Source organism: Dicentrarchus labrax, unplaced genomic scaffold (genome assembly GCF_905237075.1).
Source record: "Dicentrarchus labrax unplaced genomic scaffold, dlabrax2021, whole genome shotgun sequence".
NCBI classification, from domain to species: Eukaryota; Metazoa; Chordata; class Actinopteri; family Moronidae; genus Dicentrarchus; species Dicentrarchus labrax.
The window spans coordinates 17,199,043-17,219,042 of record NW_026136704.1 but is presented as its reverse complement, the minus strand read 5'-3'; the positions used below and the strand labels follow the sequence as shown (position 1 = coordinate 17,219,042).

The 20,000-nt window shown below is 40.8% G+C and overlaps 1 protein-coding gene across 1 annotated transcript in view; it reads right to left on the bottom strand.

Moving 5' to 3' along the window:
• LOC127361718 (rho guanine nucleotide exchange factor 17-like) overlaps nucleotides 1–20,000 on the bottom strand; it is a 64,824-nt gene that overhangs the window by 19,800 nt on the left and 25,024 nt on the right. The window contains exon 3 of the mRNA XM_051396546.1: nucleotides 1–31. This exon is cut by the window's left edge and continues 47 nt beyond it. Coding sequence (XP_051252506.1) covers nucleotides 1–31 — 31 coding nt within the window. The remainder of the gene's footprint in view (nucleotides 32–20,000) is intronic.

Genomic DNA, 20,000 nt, shown 5'->3' with positions numbered 1-20,000 from the left:
AGAGGGTCATCATTACATGTTTCCTCATGTCCTGTGAAGACAGAAGAAGAGGTTCAATCATCATTTAGATGTATCATTCAAAATAAATACTTCATAGGCTGGGCAGAAAGAGTAAACAAACTATATTGTGGTGGCCTACTGGATAAGATGTGTATCACATAACTCTTTGGTTTGATTTCCATCGGTAAACCCTTGTTGCATATCACACCACCACTCTCATTTCCTGTGTCCTGTTTGTAACTTCACTGTAAAACTATCCATTTGAAGGAACAATGAATAAATATTTATGTCAAAAGAAGTGATATTTGCTGCCTTTTGGATCTTTCTCCATGCAAAAGGTGTGTAAAAAAAAAAAAAAGACACAAGTACAGAAATTAGACCTTTAAAGACTCAGCTGGCAGTTTAAAACTAGACACTACACATGTCCGGCACCAGGATCACATCATTACCGGTGAAACTCCATCTTTGTGTCATACTAAAAGAGGACGTTATGATCTGTTTCAGGGTTTAATGTTTAAACAGCTGCAGTCTTGATTCCATTAATAACGTGTGACTCTATAGTAGATAGATGCATCAAAAACTTTTGACTCACAAAGAAACAGAAACACAAAGAATGACTGTTCTACTACAGTCTTATTTTCACTGCAGGGACTTCACATGCATTTTGATGGGAACCTAGTTCCGGTTTCAGTCCCTAAGTCTTCGTTTCTGACCCCGATAAGGTCTTAGTTCCTGACGTATGGCTTTCTCACGACCCAAGAACACCGACTCTGCTGTTCTGAATGCTGCTAACTGGGCAAACATATGATATATATGGTCTTGGTTTTAATATTGTGACTATGGATGGAAATATCTTTTAATGTTGTTGACAACATCAGTTGCGCAGCAGACTCACACTGCAGTCTATAAAAGCAAGATAACAAGACCGTGGAATGGAGTATGAGTAAGCAGGAGAAAACGTAACTTTATATGGTAATTCTTCCATTGCTGATACGCACTAAAGTGAAAAATAACTTAAAAAACACTCAGCCGTTGCCTGTCGGCTTTCTTCCATTTTAAATCTTCCATTTTACCACTGCATGTCTTACACACACACACACACACACACACACACACACACACACACACACACACACACACACACACACACACACACACACACACACACACACACACACACACACACACACACACACACACACACACACACACACACACACACACACGATCAAGAGTCACTGAGGCCAGGAAGTCCACAGAAGCAAAGCATGACTCAGCAGATCACTCTAACAATGACTCATGGTTTATGGATGCAAGTGAATGAGCTGCTCCTCTGACACACAACGGACACAAACCCAACACATTAAGGGCCAGAAGGAAACAGAGTGAATGAAAGTGAATAAACATAAAGTTCTGCAACAAATAAAGACATATTTCATCTTAAGTTACACTATTAGATAAATCAAACCCAATGGGTAACTTAAATTCAACCATAAGTAGCTTTTTTTCCCAAACCAGATTTGTGCTTGTCTGGTTATAATGTGATGAAGTCTATCGCATCACTTGATATAGGCTGTGTGTGTGTGTGCGACAGAGAGAGGGAGAAGTGGGAGAATAACAAGGGGAGTATACGGATCATGGAACAAGTCAGACATATTATCTCAGAGGTCTCAGGGGAGACTCCCAAAATATCCCGGTACCAAACATGACTTATAAATATCAGCCGGAGCCACGGGCAAAACCCTATGGTGCATATATAACCACAAAATCTGTCCCCTCTCTCTCTCTCTCTCTCTCTCTCTCTCTCTGTCTCTGTCTCTCCACACACACACACACACACACACACACACACACACACACACACACAGGCCACAAAAATACACAGAGGAGGATTTTTTTCCCTCTTCCCCTTGCTCCCCTCTGCCAGCACCACTGTGCCCTATAAATAACTAACAATGACTTCCCAGAAAGGCCATGTTTAGTGTTTGGCATCTGAAAGGATCCCAGGGGCACTGTGGGGTACCACCGGAGGGTAAAAGGTGGTGTATGTATGGAGGAGTATGTGTCATGGTGTGTGTGTGCGTGTGTCTGTGAGAGAGAGAACTTAAAATAGTGAATGACTTTGTGACACATCTCTTGTCGAAGAATTCCTCTTAAGATCAACACTGTTGCTCTTTCACACACTAAGAGATGCAGTCCAAGTCTAACTCTACCCTGAGATATAAACACAAACACAATGAAGTGGAGTAAATACAGGGCTACTCATAGCTGAAGAGGGAAACACAATACCTCAGTAATCATCCGTTTATATTCCCAAATTACCCTCCAAACGGGGACACTCGTCCGTTCAAAATACATCTTGGTTCACAGCCAGCAGCAACAAGACATTGACTCTGAATTTTAGTGTTATTTAACTAGACTTAATCAAGTCAATTAGTCGCAGATGTTTCTTGCTAAATTCCACATCTGAAAATTAAAATGGATCGGTTTCAGACCAGCTTTCATCCGCTTGTTGTCCAACTCTGACAGTATTGCACTAAAATTAAAGACGTGAACAGCAAGAAAGATTTCATTATTTTAGATGAATTTGAACTTTAAAAGTACCTTTAATGTGACCTTCACTGGAAATAATGGACTCTTCCTGTTGTTTTCACTGTGTTTTTTCTGTTTTCATGTGACTATTTATGTACCTGACAGTCAACTTTTATTTTGATCAATTAAATATCTATACTATATCAGAAAATAAAGAAAAATGCCCATCACATTCTCAACCATTCAATGTACAAATATATAAAATAGAAAACTTATTTTAATGAAATAAGCAACAAATCTTCACAGTGGCAATGTTTGATGTGGCTTACAATTAATTATCCTCTCATATCATTATAATTTCTTTCAGTATATCCTACAATTAATTAATCAGCCACTTCTGTCAATAGATAATAATTAGTTGAGAGTGGTGCAAGATGCTATCAAGCATAAATGGAAAGCAGCTGCAGACAGTTACAGTACTGTATGTAATTATAACTGTAGTAGTTAGCTAAGAAATAACACACTAATATATGAGATTGGAAAGAATAAGTGGAAACTTTAGGGTATCGCAATCAAAATACTGGAGTTTCCTTAGAAAGTAAGGATGAGATATTTTGTAACCCCGTATAAGTATGGGAAATGTAACTCCTTAACAGGGACTAGTTGCTGGAGAGGATGTGGGGAACAAGTAGCAAATTATTGACACACATTCTTTGTGTGTCCAGTTTTGTTGCTACTTTGGGAAGAGGTGTCGATTGTTGACTTAAAATACCTTCTGAAACTAGAAAATATGCATGGCATTAATTTACAAGGAATGATCAAATGGGCTGACGTGCATCTCTTTAATATAGGCGGTGTGACGACCACGAAGTAGGTTGTCAAGGACATGGAAACAGCCAAATTCATGACAACTAAATTCACTGTCTTCAACAACTGAACATGGAAAATCAGGGATGATACAAAAATAAAATATCTAAAATATCCGATTATTTCAAACCAGCCCAAGACCTGCAGCGAACAGGTACTCTACCCACAATCCCATGCCCTCTCTCGTACTCTACTCCATCACTCGATTGTTTTCTTACATCGGCTTTGGTACTGAAGATGATGGAGGAAACATGTTAGGAATTAATGAATTTACATCTGCCTGTCAAATGAGAGTTGTCCAGATTATTCTTTGTACCCTCTGCAGTATTTATATAGTGTACAGTAAAGTTAGTGTAATAAACAGGACTCCCCTGGTAGCCACAGCTGCAGTAATAGATGCTGTTTCTAGGCTGCACACACACACAAGAACACAGCTGTCTCTGCATGAATGTCTCATACAAATTAAACCTCATTTACGATGATCAAATTAACAAATGCAGATCCACACTCCCTTTCTCCCGACTGCCTAATTGGAATCATAATTTTGACCTGAGACAAACCAACATGTCTGAAATCAACTGCTTTCGCTACAATGCAGGTAAATACGCATGTGCACGGCGAATGATCCTCAGAGAGCTGTTCAGCTGATAACGATGCCAACTATATGACCCCGACAACAAGAAAATAGGGAATAACGTGTGTGTGTGTGTGTTTGTGTGTGTGTGTGTGTGTGACAATGAGGCAAAACAAGAGAGGGAACTTCCCTCAATGCAGGAATGTTCCTCTGTTCTGTGCTGGTCGTCTTTATTAGATTACACACACGCATCAGAACATGGCGAAATAATGCTAGGAATGCTAGTTTCATTTTGCTAGTAGGGTTACCATAGTAACCCCAGCTGAGAGGCGAGAACGGTTACAGGAAAATGCTTAGTCTCTCATAGCAAAGCAACAGTGGAGCTGAAGCCAAAACACCCTCGGAGCAGAAGGTTCAACTGGATCGAGTGTGATAAAACACACACTGTCACTGTGGTACTATGATGACACATCATGAGTCACTGTTTGGCGTTTCATCGTTCTCCCTTTTCGAGCTCACAGAGCTGTACTCTGTAGATATTTAGGTTTCTTGGAGTCAAATAGGATAGGTTTCTTCAAAACATTCAAACAGTCAAACATTTTGAGAAATATTCATGGGATGGCAAGAGGGTGGCATGCAGACTTTAAGGGGTGGCAGAAATATGTGGGAGCGGCAGTGGCTCAGGAGGTAGAGCGGATCCACTAATTAGAAGGTTGGGGGTTCAATCCTTGTCTCCTCCCGCTGTATATCAAAGCGTCCTTAAACATATATTAACATTTGCTTGGAAAAGCCCCCAAATGAAGTTATTTAAACTCAAAAACATTAAATTAAGGTGGCATCAGAAATCAATTCAAGAGTTAATCAGTTTACTTTAGCCTTAACTTAAGCCTATCACTTAGTCTAAAATGTGGCCTTAACAGATCACTAAGTTAATTTCCATTTTTTAACACATTTTTAAAATTCATCTCAATTAATTAGTTAAATTTGACAGCATTTGACACCAAACTGGGGTGGCCAGACATTTTTTGGGCAGCTGCCACCCCTCTAGATCTGTCCCTGTGGTCAAAGCTGAATCAGGAAGTTGGTCCGACAGTTCAAGTAATAATATTTACCTCCGTTTGTTTCTCACAAATACGTTTAACTAACCTAGGGGGTTCGTTAACAACGATCAATTGACTGCTTGTGCTTTTTGCCTGGTCAGGCTTCGTTTGAATCATCGCTTGTGTTCCCAGATTCATCAGTAACTTTGCTAAGTACAAGGTCATCATAAAAAAAACACACCAAAATAAGTTATAAACTGTAATTATCTAGGAAGGCGTTGGGAAGGCGTGAAGCTGACACAGGTACAAGAGAAGTTTAACGTGCACAAGCACAGGTGAAACCAATAACAATCATTGTCCCAGTTGGCAACAACCACAAGAAATGTAACCATCATTTTTTGAAGGTGGCACACCACGCTGCATCTGCTTTAGTTCCTCTGAGTAGCATCCAATCACCCTCCACATCAGTCGGGGGTTGAGCTGCAGAATAAGACGGCAGACCAGACATGGGACAGTTATCCCCACACTCACACAATCCCCAGAACCTCCGCTGTTGTTGTCACCTCGAGTACTGACAATCCCTGACAGGTACATGTTGTTGTTATCTTAATGTACTGTATTGAACATGTTCAGATGGTGGTCTGAATGTATCAGAGAAAGATCTTGCTGCACCATAATGCACACTTACATTTAAGATGTGCTCCTATTATGGACTAATTTGGTTCATTTTGGATTACTTTACTAGCATACAGTATAATACACAATACACTGATACTAAAAGTGAGGAAAGGTAATGTATTTAAGAGGGATTTTTTATTATATTTGTTGAAATCCTCTTAACATCCCAAGAGAATCAATAAATCATATGCTCTATATATGACAACAATGCGCTGCACTCCTCTCAGTAACTGCGTGTTCATGTGCGTTGGGGGCGTGGCTTTGAAGGGAGACCTGCAGGGAGTGGGTGGGATTTTTTCAGTTGCATACTTCAAAATCCATTACCAACCCAAGCTTTAAATGTCTTTGTAATCGAGCATGAATAACTATCATTTTAAGCTTTTAAAAAATAATGTTTTATCTTTTCTTCTAAATCAAATATCCTTCATAAACCTTAGGAATCACCGATTTTACCGAGCTGCAAATCTTGACATAACAACTTTGAATTATTTGTAATCAGATAACTTTGATCCATTTAACAACGCAGATCCTAAGGAATGATGTGGCCTGAAGAGCAAGAATGTGTTTGTGTAATTGAATCAGCCCAAAACAGCCCAGCTAAGATCTGTTTAGAGAGGCAGGTCTGTACATCACAGTCTGGTCATTTGAGTCACACAAAGAGCATATGTAAGCCATAATATGTTAAGTGTCTGGTGAGCGCATGGTTATTGTTTTTCTCTCACAATCTCAAACGTTAAGTTCACTTCAGGGTCGTAACTTCTTGCACGGCATTAAATGTGACAGGATAGATGGCTCACAGGATAGGAGAGGGAACCCTTTTGTGTGTGTGTGTGTGTGTGTGTGTGTATGTGTGTGTGTGTGTGTGTGATGGAGATGTGTGTGTGAGCAGCATGTTCTCATATGTCCCTCTGTGAGCCCTGGTGTCTTGATAATGGTTTGGTCACAGGGGGTCCATAAAGTAAGTTATTTGTCACAAGTGCAGCCAAACATTACAGCATAACGACCACATACACCAGAGTCAGAGCACAGTGGGTCTCTGTTTGACATTATTTTAGCCAAATATGTACTGCATCTCTGTCTCTACTTCTGCTGTTATCCCAACGCTCAACAGTCAAGAGACAAAAGCAAAAGAAATCCATGTTTTCTTTTCCTTTTTTACTCGATTCTTTAATGATTTCTTTATTATCGATTTCTCAGGGATTTTTGTGTTGCTGCTTACTTTTTGTTTGTACAAAACCATACAAAACTGTTGCTGTTATTTTGCTCTTGATAGTCGGACAAGGCCACACTGTGGAGTTTGAGGCATGCTAAAAGAGAGAAACCGGATGTTATACAAAGGTGTTCAATTGTATTCATTATTGGACAAAAAACAACTTGAGTTTTTCATCCAGTACCTCTTTTGACAATTTAATATCTAAAAGTTTTATTCTATCAACGAAGGACTGAAGTTCCCAATTATTCTGTCAAAGCACCGCAGCTGCTTTCAATTTTGTGCTATCAAATATTTTCTTAGGTCACTTTCTTTCTCTTTGTGACCTTAGCCGCCGACAAAAAGATTGGGACACAGCTGTACAGACTGCAGCTATATAATTTACAGCTTTATAGTATACAGCTTCTCACAAATACGTATACTGCCAACAAGGTTATATCCTGGTTCTGTTTATTTTTGCTTTTCTGTTTCTTAGTTAGCAGATTGTCTCAAAAACATTGTCATTTGTCCTGCTCTAAGAGGGAGATACATAGTCTGCACATGCCCACACTCAAAATCACCTGTGAGTTTAAAATGGATGTGAAGGACCTTTAAAGTTCATTTTTTAGAGAAACAATATTCTCAAATTGTTTAAAACATCTCGTGCCCTGCACTTCAATAAAGAAATTATTTGACATCTTATTTGCTTATTCACTCTTAGATGAGAAGATCAATGCTACTCTCTTATGCTAAATATGTAGCTGTATCGCGTAGCCGGTTAACTTAGCTCGCCATAAAGACTAGAAACAGCTAGCCTGGCTCTGTCCAAAGGAGACAAAATCTACTTAACACCTCCCTAATCAACAAGTTATATCTCATTTGTTTGATCCAAACAGATGTATAAAAATGACAAGTCACCCTTTTGTTGGGTTATTGGCGGACTTTTCCCTAGCTGGAACCAGGAGCCACTCTGCTGCCAAAAAGTCATGACAAGAACGCAATAGCCCTTTAAATTAGTCCCTAAAACCTCATTAGATTACAAAGATTACAATTTATTAACACAGAAAGAAATATATATCAAATGCAGACTTTTGTTTCTATTCGCCTTGCCAAGAATGAGTTTTATTCTTTAAAGTTATTGCAATTTTCTTTAAATTCCTCATCTTTGCATGCAGTCAAATTGCTAAATATGTATCAACATCAGCATAGCTTATTATATATATATATATATATATATATATTTTATTTTATTTTTTTAAGGCATCTTCAGTATAATTTATTATTATTTATATTTATTTCCCCTGAACCCCCACACTGTCTGAGCTGAAGTTAATGTGATATAAAGCGTCAGAAACACAGCGCTTTACTCTCATCTCATCATCGCTGTCGTCACACCTCTCCACCCCTGCCGCCTTCACCGCCCCCCCTGCTGCCCTCCCTCCCTGACGACTGTATCCCCTGGCAACAGCCAGGCGAAAGCAGCAACAGGCAGCCTCTTAGCCCAAACAGAAAACATTCTCGTCACCTATCGCTTCCTCGATTCATCCATACATTAAAAAAAAAAAAAAAAAACACACACATTGATTTTCATATCTTGTTCATGTTTCGAGGCGGCAGTCATGAGTCTCATCCTTCACTTCTTCTGCCCCATAGCTGACTTATGTAATCCTAGCATACAGATGTAAGAGATGTAAGCAACAGAGGTGTGTGTGTGTGTGTGTGTGTGTGTGTGTGTGTACTCCCTAATTGTCATTTGCAGGCCACAGACTGCTCTGACCTACTCTACACTGATCAATAGTTTTCTCTCTCTTTCAGACATGCACGCACACACTATTGATTCACCTCCCTACTTCTCCATCATCATCACCTCTTCCATTCCTTCCCTCTCCCAACTCTCATCATCTGACACTTTCCTTTCTATAGCTCCTCACATTGGTCTCATGTCACATTCACACAATCGGTTCTTAAAACAATAAATGTTAAGATGTGTGATGAGCTCTCCTCTCCTTAAATATTTTCTTACTCAATACCACAAACGGGCTGAGCAAAACAAGTATTTACGAATATGAATATCATTTAAATATTTTTAAAGCAAATATGCAACATGAGTTGTCTAATGTGAATATTTGCTAGTTTTCTTTGTACGGTTGGTCAGATAAAACAAGACACAGACCAAAAGATTACTTGAAAATACTGCCAAGATTAATCAGTAATAAAAATAGTCATCAGTCAGATTGACAGACCTAAGGAAGTCTTGTGTCTTTGCAAGTGTGAATGATTAGCTATAATTTCCTAAATTTCTAATAAGGGAACGGTTTCCAAAAAAAAAAAAAAAAAATCACACATTTCTCTCCTGAGTTGTGCAGAGGAGAAAATACAGCTCACATACATTTACCTCCCACATACAAATAGACTTCAGTGCTTGGTGTGGATTAACAGGCTGGGTGTTAAGATTAGCAGAGCTACAGCATTATGTCTACAGTATGTGTGAGGTTCTGCACTCACACATGTGTTGAATGTAATCCAAAGCATGTTTGTTGATTCAGCTCCCACTCAAGCGTACATAACTCGAGCAGGAGTTATATGACTAACAAACACACAAAAAGGAAACGCTACTTGGGACATCTTAAAAAAGCCCACCAAAGACACTGCAAAGATCATCAGAACACTGGACAGTGAGTGCAGATTCACCCAACGGGTGCAGACGGACAAATAGTGAGACTACAGAGAGTGTTTGTGACAGTAGGTGTTGAAGCTAATCGTGTGATTCACTCAGCTCTAATTCTATTATAGAGAGAGACAGAAACAGGAGGATCTGAAGAAAGAGACATTATGCAAGGAGGGCAGACATTTAAACAAGGAATGAGTCGCAATTCCGATGGAAATACAGGAAAAAATAGGTCAAATAAAAGAGAATTCAAGGAAAAGCAGGATCTAGTGGGAAGAAGAAGAGCAAGAGAGGAAAAGGTAATCAGAAGAGGAGGTTGGATGGAATGAAATCTGAATTGACTTTAACTGGCAGGTTATAACGTCCTCCATACGAAGGTACAAGATAGGGACCCCACGCACCCACATACACACATCTTAACTGCTAAGGAAATAAACCACTCGTCTACCTCTCCGTTGGGGCTTCCAGCACTATGTCCATTCCCATTCAGATTCACGCTGGAGTTCCTGTTGTTGTTTCTGAACTGATCCACGGCATCTCTGTCCACCACCACTTCTTCTCCTACTCCTCCTCGTCCATCTCTCTCTCCTCCACCTCCTTCGTCTCCCGTGTTCTCCCCACTCTCATTCATTTCCTCCAGAGCGATGCTGAACTGGGCTAGGGTTCGAACCATCTGAAGCATACGGAACAGTCCGTGCGCCTGAACGCACCGTCACTTTGGCACATAGACACACAGCCACCTGCAGGGTTTTTTGTCGGTTCGTCCGCTCAAACAAACTCGGTCTTCATGTCCGCAGAGTAATGGCAGATAAAAGAAAAACACCTGAGGGTTGAGGGAATCACCACCTTTTCTCTCACAGCATTAAATAAACATGCTCCTTCCTGTTGTTTGTTTCAGTCCTCTCCTCTTCCTCAAACAAATGCTTTTAAATAATTCAGCTCTTCAGAAAGCAAATTGTCTTCTCTTCCTTGAATCCAGTCTTGTGTCTTCAGTGCGTGTCAAAGTGTGCATCTGTTCTGGAGGAGGTAGGCTCGGCTGCGCAGCTTGTCAGCGCGCGTGTGTGGGTCATGCAGCACACACACCGTATGTAAGAGCCAAAGGAGCACACTTCAGCATGTATGCATGGGTGTCTGATCTGCTCCTACTGCACGGATGATGTAAGCAACATCGGAGCGCATGTCGCGGTGTGTGGACAACGGGGGAGAGAAGTGTGTGTATGTGTGTGTGTGTGTGTGAGTGTGTCATAGCCCTCCCCCTTTTGGGTGGGTATAATAAGAGACAGCAGGCAGGGCAGACGCTCGCAGCACTCAGATCCGCTCTGCTCAGCCAGACTCGACCAATCCCCCCCATAAATAATCGATTGAGGGATGAGAATGGGGAGGATGACAGAGCTGTCCATCCATCCATCCATCCATCCATCCATCCATCCATCTCCCTACGAATGACCCCATCTGCCATTACAACACCATCTTAATGTCTCACACTGTCTACAGTCAGTTAAATGCTCCATTGAGAAACAGATTTGAATGAAAATATTCTGTCTCTTCGACTTCCATGCAGACATACTGAATGGCTGCAGCCCACAGATAACCATGACAACAGTGAGCAAGGGTGTAATTTTAAAAAGGACCATACCTGTGTTATGCATGATTTAAAGCCATTAACTACAACTTAAGGATACTGGTGATAATTCTCACAAGCATATTGCAACTTTTAGATTCAATTTTATGGCTGTAACTTCTGATTATTTTCATCATCTATCAGTCGGACAATTTTTTAATTCATCAATCAAAGCGGCCTGTTGAAAAGTAGCTTAAAAGGACCAGTGTGTAGGATTTAGTGGCATCAAGATTGAGATTATTCAGAATTTCCATACCAGACATTATACGGTACTGATAATTTAGGTCGAGTTATTATCAGTCATTATTTGAGTAATGGCTTTATTGAGAATTTTTATGCCTTCACACATTTTTGATCACCCATATATCATCATCATCATATGGTTGTGGTAGTGCAGTTGCAATAATTACTATTTTCCATCATCCTTCAACATAATATTTGGATCAGTTTTCCACAGTGTTCCTGTTAGAAACTGCATCACCACATAACGTTAATGGTGTAAAACACGCAGAACCGCCAGTAAATTTTTTTAACAACTCATAAAGTACGTGCACCCACATTAACACGCAGCCAGCGAGAACACACCCTTTTGTAACACGCAGAAAAATCAACCAGTTGACCAGAGCATAAAGTTGTCAAAACTGCAACTTTGAAAAAGGATTGCGTGCGTGAGTATGCAAGTATGAGAACATCAGCCGGATGGCACGCATTGCCTGAGACTTTTTGTGAGTTCATAAATCTAAAATGCAGTTTTAATGTAAAAAGTTGAATAAGTAGAAGACAGCACGCCACGCGGGTTTGAGCTGCGTGCAAGTAAACAGAGAGAAGCAACAGTAACTTTTTAAATACAGTGCACCATGCAATATTAATACACATAAAAAGCTTCCAAGTGGAGTTATAACGGAATACAGAATTTCAGTCATTCACTGAAACATGTTGAATTTATTTCAGTTAAGCACAGTATGAGGTGGCTTTTGTCTTCTTTTTCAATAAACCCCAAACAGAATTCAGACTCTTTCTCTCCAACAGAGATCAGATGGTGACAACAGAAAAAGGTCACAAAAGGACATTTAAAAGGTCAAGCTCGTGGCAGGAAACTGGCCTTTAATCCTTGTTGCCGTAGAAACAATAGATGGTTTTGAAGGTCTGGTGACAGAGATCAGAAATGACAATCTCTCAGGCATGTTCGGAGTTGCAGACATTTTAAATACATACTCAGGTTTACCAACAAACCTTTAACACTAAATAGAGGCCACCGTAATGCCACAGTAACACTAACTTTCCTCCCAGGTCTGACATTGCGTGGTTCTGTAAAGAACAAACTAAGATCTCAATCTTTCTATTTTCATTCTTTTACTCAACCCACACATTCAGGCTAACTTTTTCTTTCCCATTTCTATACATCCCTCCCTTTAAGTAATAAGCATTCAGTCTGATTTAGACCTCCCACTTAAAATACAGTAACAGAAGTGTACCACTTAATACGCCTCTTTAACATCACAAACAATGGGATATTTTAAGTGAGGTGTCTATTGTGAAGTCAAGACATTTAACTACAGAAGTTCTGCTGTAAGTGCCATCAAGTCTGGTATTATTCGCTATTCTTCTTATTGTCAACAAATGTCATTATTAAGCAAAAACCACCGACGCGTTTATCTGTTTCTCAATACTTTTTGACTTCTCATCCATGTCGGTGGTACGCAGCAACAAGCTTCCTTCTGAATGCTGAGTCACAAATCTATCATTTTTAAAAAGGTTAACTAACATCCTGACACAGCTGGACACTGCAGTTGTAAGCAAATCAGGACAGTGTATGTACAACAGGTCACAATCATCTGACCAGTTACATCAGCATCCACAGCATCTTGTTTCCACAGCAACTCCAAGGAGTGTTCACATCCTTAGCATTTCCTGTTTAGTTCTGGACTAATGCAGTTGCTAGGTTGTGAAGAAAAAAAGGCCATAAAGTAAGTGTGTGTGTGTGTGTGTGTGTGTGTGTGTGTGTGTGTGTGTGTGTGTGTGTGTGTGTGTGTGTGAAAACAGTGGGCAGCCTGGGGATTGAGTGTTCTCCCTGAATGAGTTACCAGCTCATAGCTAGCTGACCCAGATTTCCAAGTGGTGTGCATCTCACACACTCACACTCACACACACACACACACACACACACACACACACACACACAGACTCCAAGTATATGGCCAGCTGAAGATTCCTGCCTTCTTTTTCTATGAATTATTAGTGTGTTCTTTCCTTATTTTCAGTGCAGATTGGCAGAAGCAAGGAAAAACTAACATAAAACAGGGAGTGAATCGAACAGGACAATGATCATGAGCCAGACTCAACACACAAGACATCACCCATGAGACACATTCAAAAGCATTTATAAATAAACCCACCAGAACACCATACACCACCAGATACACATATGTGACTGATCATGAGTGGGCTGAATTTGCAGCCGTGGCTCAACCTCGCATTTCCTCCCCACCCTGCAAAGAAATGTGTGTGTGGTTTAATTCTTGCTCAGGCCACCCCGCCTGTGTCTGTGTCAGTGAGTGTTACGAAGTGCTGCTAAATGACAGCTGACGTGACATCTGTATCACAGCCTTAGAGCCAATATCGCCCCATAAAAACTGAGTCAGTTTGGAGCGAGTCTACAGATAAACATGTAGGAGCACTGATGACACCTGTCAACATACCCGGTGGTCCACAGGTGTGTGTGTGTGTGTGTGTGTGTTTGTGTGAGTGTGTGTGTGAGAGACAGAGAGAGAGAGAGACAAAGAGTAACCTTAGGAGTGGTGGACGCATGACTGACCAAACAGATCAAAACAGATTTCTCATTTCACACCTGTGTATACAGCTTGTACCATCGTGTGTGTGTGTGTGTGTGTGTGTTTGTTTGTCCAGTTATCCATCTGGCGTTTATCGCAACAACCCTCATACAGTTACAGGTACACACACAGACTAAAAGACAGTATAATTGAAATAGGACAGAATGAAAAATGCTAATGCACTAACATCATGTTGTGTGTGTGTGTGTGTGTGTGTGTGTGTGTGTGTGTGTGTGTGTGTGTGTGTGTGTGTGTGTGTGTTTGTGTGCAGCACAGTAGGTGTGTGGAGCTGTTAGCTCCCCATGTCAGTGCTGGATAAGAGGATAATGACAGATGATTCCAGGAAAAAAGATGATTCCCACCACTTCCTACAACATGGGAGGTCAGGACATAAAGCTCCATCTCTTCATATTCACTCGATTATATTGATCTCTTTCTCTCTCTCTCTCTCTCTTTTTCTCTCTCTCCGTGTCTCTCTCTCTCTCACACACACACACACGCATATATCAGCCTGTCTCCACCTGTCTGTCACTCACTTAACAATAACAGATAAATATGCTCAAATCAATAACTCTAACCAAAACCTAGGGTAAATCCATTAATGTTGTGTTTTATCTATATTAAGGTAACTGACTCAAGCATTTATACATGTAAACACACTCACAAATGCATAAACAGTATCCACAAGGGGGCAGTAGTCATGCTGAAAAATCATTAGAGAATAACAATTTTTTTTCTTTCTTTCTTGATAGGTCATTAACGGATTCATTCAGAAGCTATGTAACGTCACATAAAGAGCACCTGCATATCAGGGTAAGTTCAAATCATTACATAAGATAACTTAATGACTTATTTCATACGTTTTTAGTTATTGTCTTCAGATCAGAAGCAGCAGTCATGAAGAGTTTAATAAGCAAAGTAAACATATGGTATCTAACAGAGCTGTGATTGTTGCTGAAACTGTAGTGTGTGTGTGTGTGTGTGTGTGTGTGTGTGTGTGTGTGTGTGTGTGTGTGTGTGTGTGTGTGTTTGTGATTGTGAGAGAAAGAGCACGCACACAGGTAACCAGATCTACTTGCTCTCCAAATACGCCCTTATGGGATGGTGTGGATTTGTGTGTGTGTGTGTGTGTGTGTGTGTGTGTGTGTGTGTGTGTGTGTGTGTGTGTGTGTGTGTAAAAGAGAGAGAGAGACAGAAAGAAAGAGAGATACATGTGCTGTGAAAAGAGCCTTTGTCCTTGAGAGGTGAGGCTGAGGCAAGGACACGATTGACGCTTGGGTTAATATACACATGCACAAACATACACACGAACACATACACACACACATACATTGATATATATATATATATATATTCCTCCGCTCTGACACAGATGGACACACACACGTGAAGACACCTGAGATAATCTGATATATCAACAAAGCAACAAACAAAACTGATGAGGAGAAACTCCGAGATTCAGAGACGCAATTAAAACCCAGAGGCCATAAAATGACCAGTATGTAAAGATGGTATGGTAAGGTATTGATTTTCCAGATATTCCTTTTCTAATAATCTATGACTGAATGAAAATAGTACATCTGATTTGAAGAGTAGTCAAGGTGTGTGACAACACAACTTGAATCAGGGTTTCTGCATTCGCTGGGATGTTTAAGGACCTTTCAACATTGCTGGATGGCCACAACATTTTAATGCTTCTGAGTGAGCGCTTAGTTATTTATTATTATCATCATCTCATCTGGAATCACAACATTTTTCTCACCATGTAAAGCAGATCAGGATGGAAAAAGAAAGATAGATCACACTGAAGATTTTATTTTTTTTTACTTTTCATCTTCACAGGAACTTTATCAGCAGACATCCAACCAGACAGCATTACAGGGACACAGCAGGAGGAGCCTTCGATCCACTCTACATCTGCGCCCTCGATTTCCAGTCCTACCGCAGCCTGTAAGCTGACATCCCATCCACTCCCTGTCCAGCAGCCTATCCCACAATGCACTGGGATCCAGAGATAGCCATCAGCCACAGAGACTAGTCTTAACCCCAACACCACTCCGGAAATACCTTCTCTGTGTCTGTGTCTGTGTCTCTCCCACCCAGTTTGTCCTTTCTGTCACACTCTGCCGTCTCTTTTTTTCTCTCTAATTATGTCTCACACATCGTCCCTTAACAAAATCTGAAAAACAAAATCTCTACACTACATGTTTTTCTTTAAAAATTGTATGGGAAATGCACCAATAATACAGGGAACTTGAAGAGACCATCAGCTGGATTTCTGAGGAAACTGTGTCTCATAAAAGATGCACACAGTGATAATGTGGCTCTTCTGCAGCAATTGGACAAACTCTCACACACTCACTCAATGATATGTATGTTTGAGATTGAGAGTGGGAAAAGGGGGGGGGACAAACGGGGATGAAAAAATGTGATGGCAAGAAGCAGCCAGAGGGAAATCCAGACTGCGATTGCATTTAGCAGACAGTTAGCATGTAATAATACTACACTTTAGCCGAGACTAAACACTATACTGTGGATTAAGCCAATCTCTCTCTTTCCCACTACTTTTCACTTTCTTTCTCCCCCTTTCCAGACCCTCATTCTCCCCCTTATGCCTCTTTCTCTCCATTTCCCCTCTTTATCCTTCTTTCCTCAACATTCCTGACCCCTCACAGCCTAAAATCCTTGCATGTGTGTATTTCCGTGTGTGTGTATAGGTTGGTTGCCTAGTAAAGCTACAATAAATGAAGTGTCTTATTACAGCTTTAGGCAATCAAAACATGTTTCAAGCTTTTTAAAAGGGCTAAATGGAGCTAACCCTTTCCAGGAAAATGGTGTCAGAGAATATAGAGCAGCCTCAAGTAGATTTACAATAATGAAAATGCTCCAACGCCACAAACACTGGGACACGGGAGAATTCCTGTACTGTATCGGTGCACCACAGGCAGCAAAAAAGCCCGTCTGAACTCAAACAATGAGTTGTCAGAGACACACAAACAGGGGAGGGATACAACAATGCATCAAAACAAAGGGAGATCTCATGAGAGGGTGTAACAGGGTGGAGGAGAAGTAACAAAACACAGAGAATGAGGTCCTGAAGAAGAGTGAGATATTGCTTTATCAGTGTTTTACTGAACATTCAGGCCTCAGTCAGCAAAAATCCCATCACTCTCAATGTTAAGAAACTCTGCACTATTCTGGAAGGAGGAAAACACAGCTGCACTTGCCTTTATGGGGTAAAAAAGTCTCTTAAATTTCTGAAAACACCCAGCATCACAGCTGGGTGTGGTCAGGTGTGGTCTGTTCTACTTGTGACCACACCCAGCTGTGTTGTAGCCTCGTACTTTAGTGCCACACACTGCACCACAGCTGCACAGGTTGTGGGAAAGGCATGTCGTCGTCGTCGTCACCACAAGTTGGCACGATTGTTAGCCTGGGTTCAGCCAGGAAGAGTGTTTTTGATTTTTGTTTTTGTCACAGAGCATCAAGTGAAAAAAGCTTTAAGTTTCAAGAAAATGCAGTGGGGATCACCCGTCAAACTGCAACAGACAACCAATGTATATGTGACAAAAAGCCTATTTGCATTTGATGTATGCTGAAATGTTGTATTTTTCTTCAATTACTTCTTGTAGCAAGTCATTTGGGACATTCTTTTTCATTCACAACTCCCTCTCTCATTCTTTCATGGTGCTTCTAGTGTTATCAGTGGGTCTTATTCTTTGTCTGAATGGATCCTCACGCAGCAAGTCTCTGCTTCACACTCACACGGTCGCACACTTGCACACCTGGAGGTTGTGCAGTAAACCAGCTCCCCACTGAGCAGCTTCACGCGTGCTGTGTGAAAGTGAATACGGAGTGCAATGATTGAAGGGGTGCACACAGACTTCCTTGGCTTATTTAGGAACTCCATCCTTTCATAAACCTGACCCTCTAAAAACTCCAGAAGAGGAAATGCTCAATGATGAATGATTTTAGAGACTGAAAGTGTAAAGGCCTTTACAGGCGAGAAAGATAAGACTTCTTTTCAGTTCAATGAAAGCCTGGTGGTAAGCTTTGCCACACAGCCTGGAGGCAGTCACCGCCCACATGAACCAGCACAGATTTTTCCCTTTCTGTTGCTGCTACAGAGGTTTGACCATTTCAGACTTTTTATTCTTAGCAGAACCCTCAGAACTTAGCTGTGTGGTTCTTGAGAGACCTATGCAGAATAAACTGCTGCGGTTGTCACCTTTCCCCTCTAAAAAGGGCCTTAAGGATCAGTGACAATGAGAAGAAACTCTTTTGAGACTCTCACTTTGGACAGGAAGGCAGGTGAGTTGGGTAGGGGGAGAAAGAAAGAAAGAAAGAAAGAAAGAAAGAAAGAAAGAAAGAAAGAAAGAGAGAGAGAGATGGAGCAAAGGCAGAGAGATCAAACTCTGTTATTGGCCGGTCAGTTGCTATGTAACACCGGTTGCCACAGAAACATCTGAATGGAAGAGAAAGCATGAATGAAAGAGGAAAAACCAAGCATCACAGAGTACCTCATGATTAGCACCAACACACAAACATTTACCCTGCAGTGTCACACTACAGAGGCACTGCAGTTGCATCACGAATCTCCTAGCAACATCTGGCACCATCATGGAGGTCCAACTGGATAAACTGGCTGTGAACCATTATTACATATTACAGGCAGGACAGAAATAGATAACTTAAACAACCTTTTTAACAGCAGGAAAAGCCAGATAAGGTTTCAAAATGTAGGTTACGGTACATGTAGCTGTCCTGTAAGAGTCTCTTCTCCAAAGCAGTCTGGAATCAGATTAGTATATAAATATTCCTCAGAGTCTACAGCCATGCTATAGTACCTTTGTAAGACTACTAAATACTAACATCAGCGTGATAACATGCTCACAATGACAGTTTACATGTTGATGTGTAGCAGTGTTCATGGTTTTAGTTTAGCATGCTAACATTTGCTAGCCAGCACTGTACACAAAGTAGTCCTTCCAGGATTTTGCAGGGCTTTTTTGGAATCGTTGCATCCTAAAATGGCTCATTTCACGGCAGCTTTTCTAAAAAAAATTGCAATGCATGTTGCAAAGTTTTTATTGAATTTGAGGAAGAACAATTGCTAGTAGTTTGGTGACATGATGCTTAATGTTTTGTGTGGGGGGACTGCTATGATTGGTGAAACTACAGTCGATGATTGGTCAAATTTGCAGAAAACATGAGGTGATTCGACAAATTTGCAAGGCTGTGCAGAATGAAAAGGGACTGGCTGAATTGGTAGGAGTAGTAGTATTAGTAACTGCTGTGATTGCAACATCGCAACTTCCTGGAGGGACTGACAAAGAACAGCTGCACAAAATGATAGAAGAGATATTTTAGTCTGGGTCGAACTGGTGGGCTGACTGAGCCACTTGAATGGTTAACTGCAGTTAATATTATTGCTAAAATAGGAATAGTAGGAGAGCACTTACTATAAACATTGATGATGACCCAGTAAGTCATTACAGTGTGACAGTGAGCCAGCATGAACAATACCAGGACCCTGACACTAAATCGGCTTATTTTATCATTTATACCAGCGCTTTTTCCTACTCTGACAAATATGTCAAAATGTGAAAAAGGTTGCTATTGCTGTTGCAAATCACACACATAATCCATGCAGCATGTATATTGGCAGATTTTAGGTAAACACAAGCTATATCAATGGCAAAATAATCACTTCTCTTCTCACTACGTTTTTTTTTTCATTGCAACAATGACAAACGTTAAACAAACACATAAGCTTACATAAGCCTATGTGCTGAAAGAGTGATGTCAAACAAAAGAGCTCCTGCTCGGGTTTGTCATCCATGTGAACTGAAGAGGACCTGATTGAGGACCACCCTCCCATAAGTTGTGCTCCCAGTGGGACAGAACTAAAAAAGGGAAACGTTTTCTTTATCTCCACTACACCCACACCCCACACACACACACACACACACACACACACACACACACACACACACACAC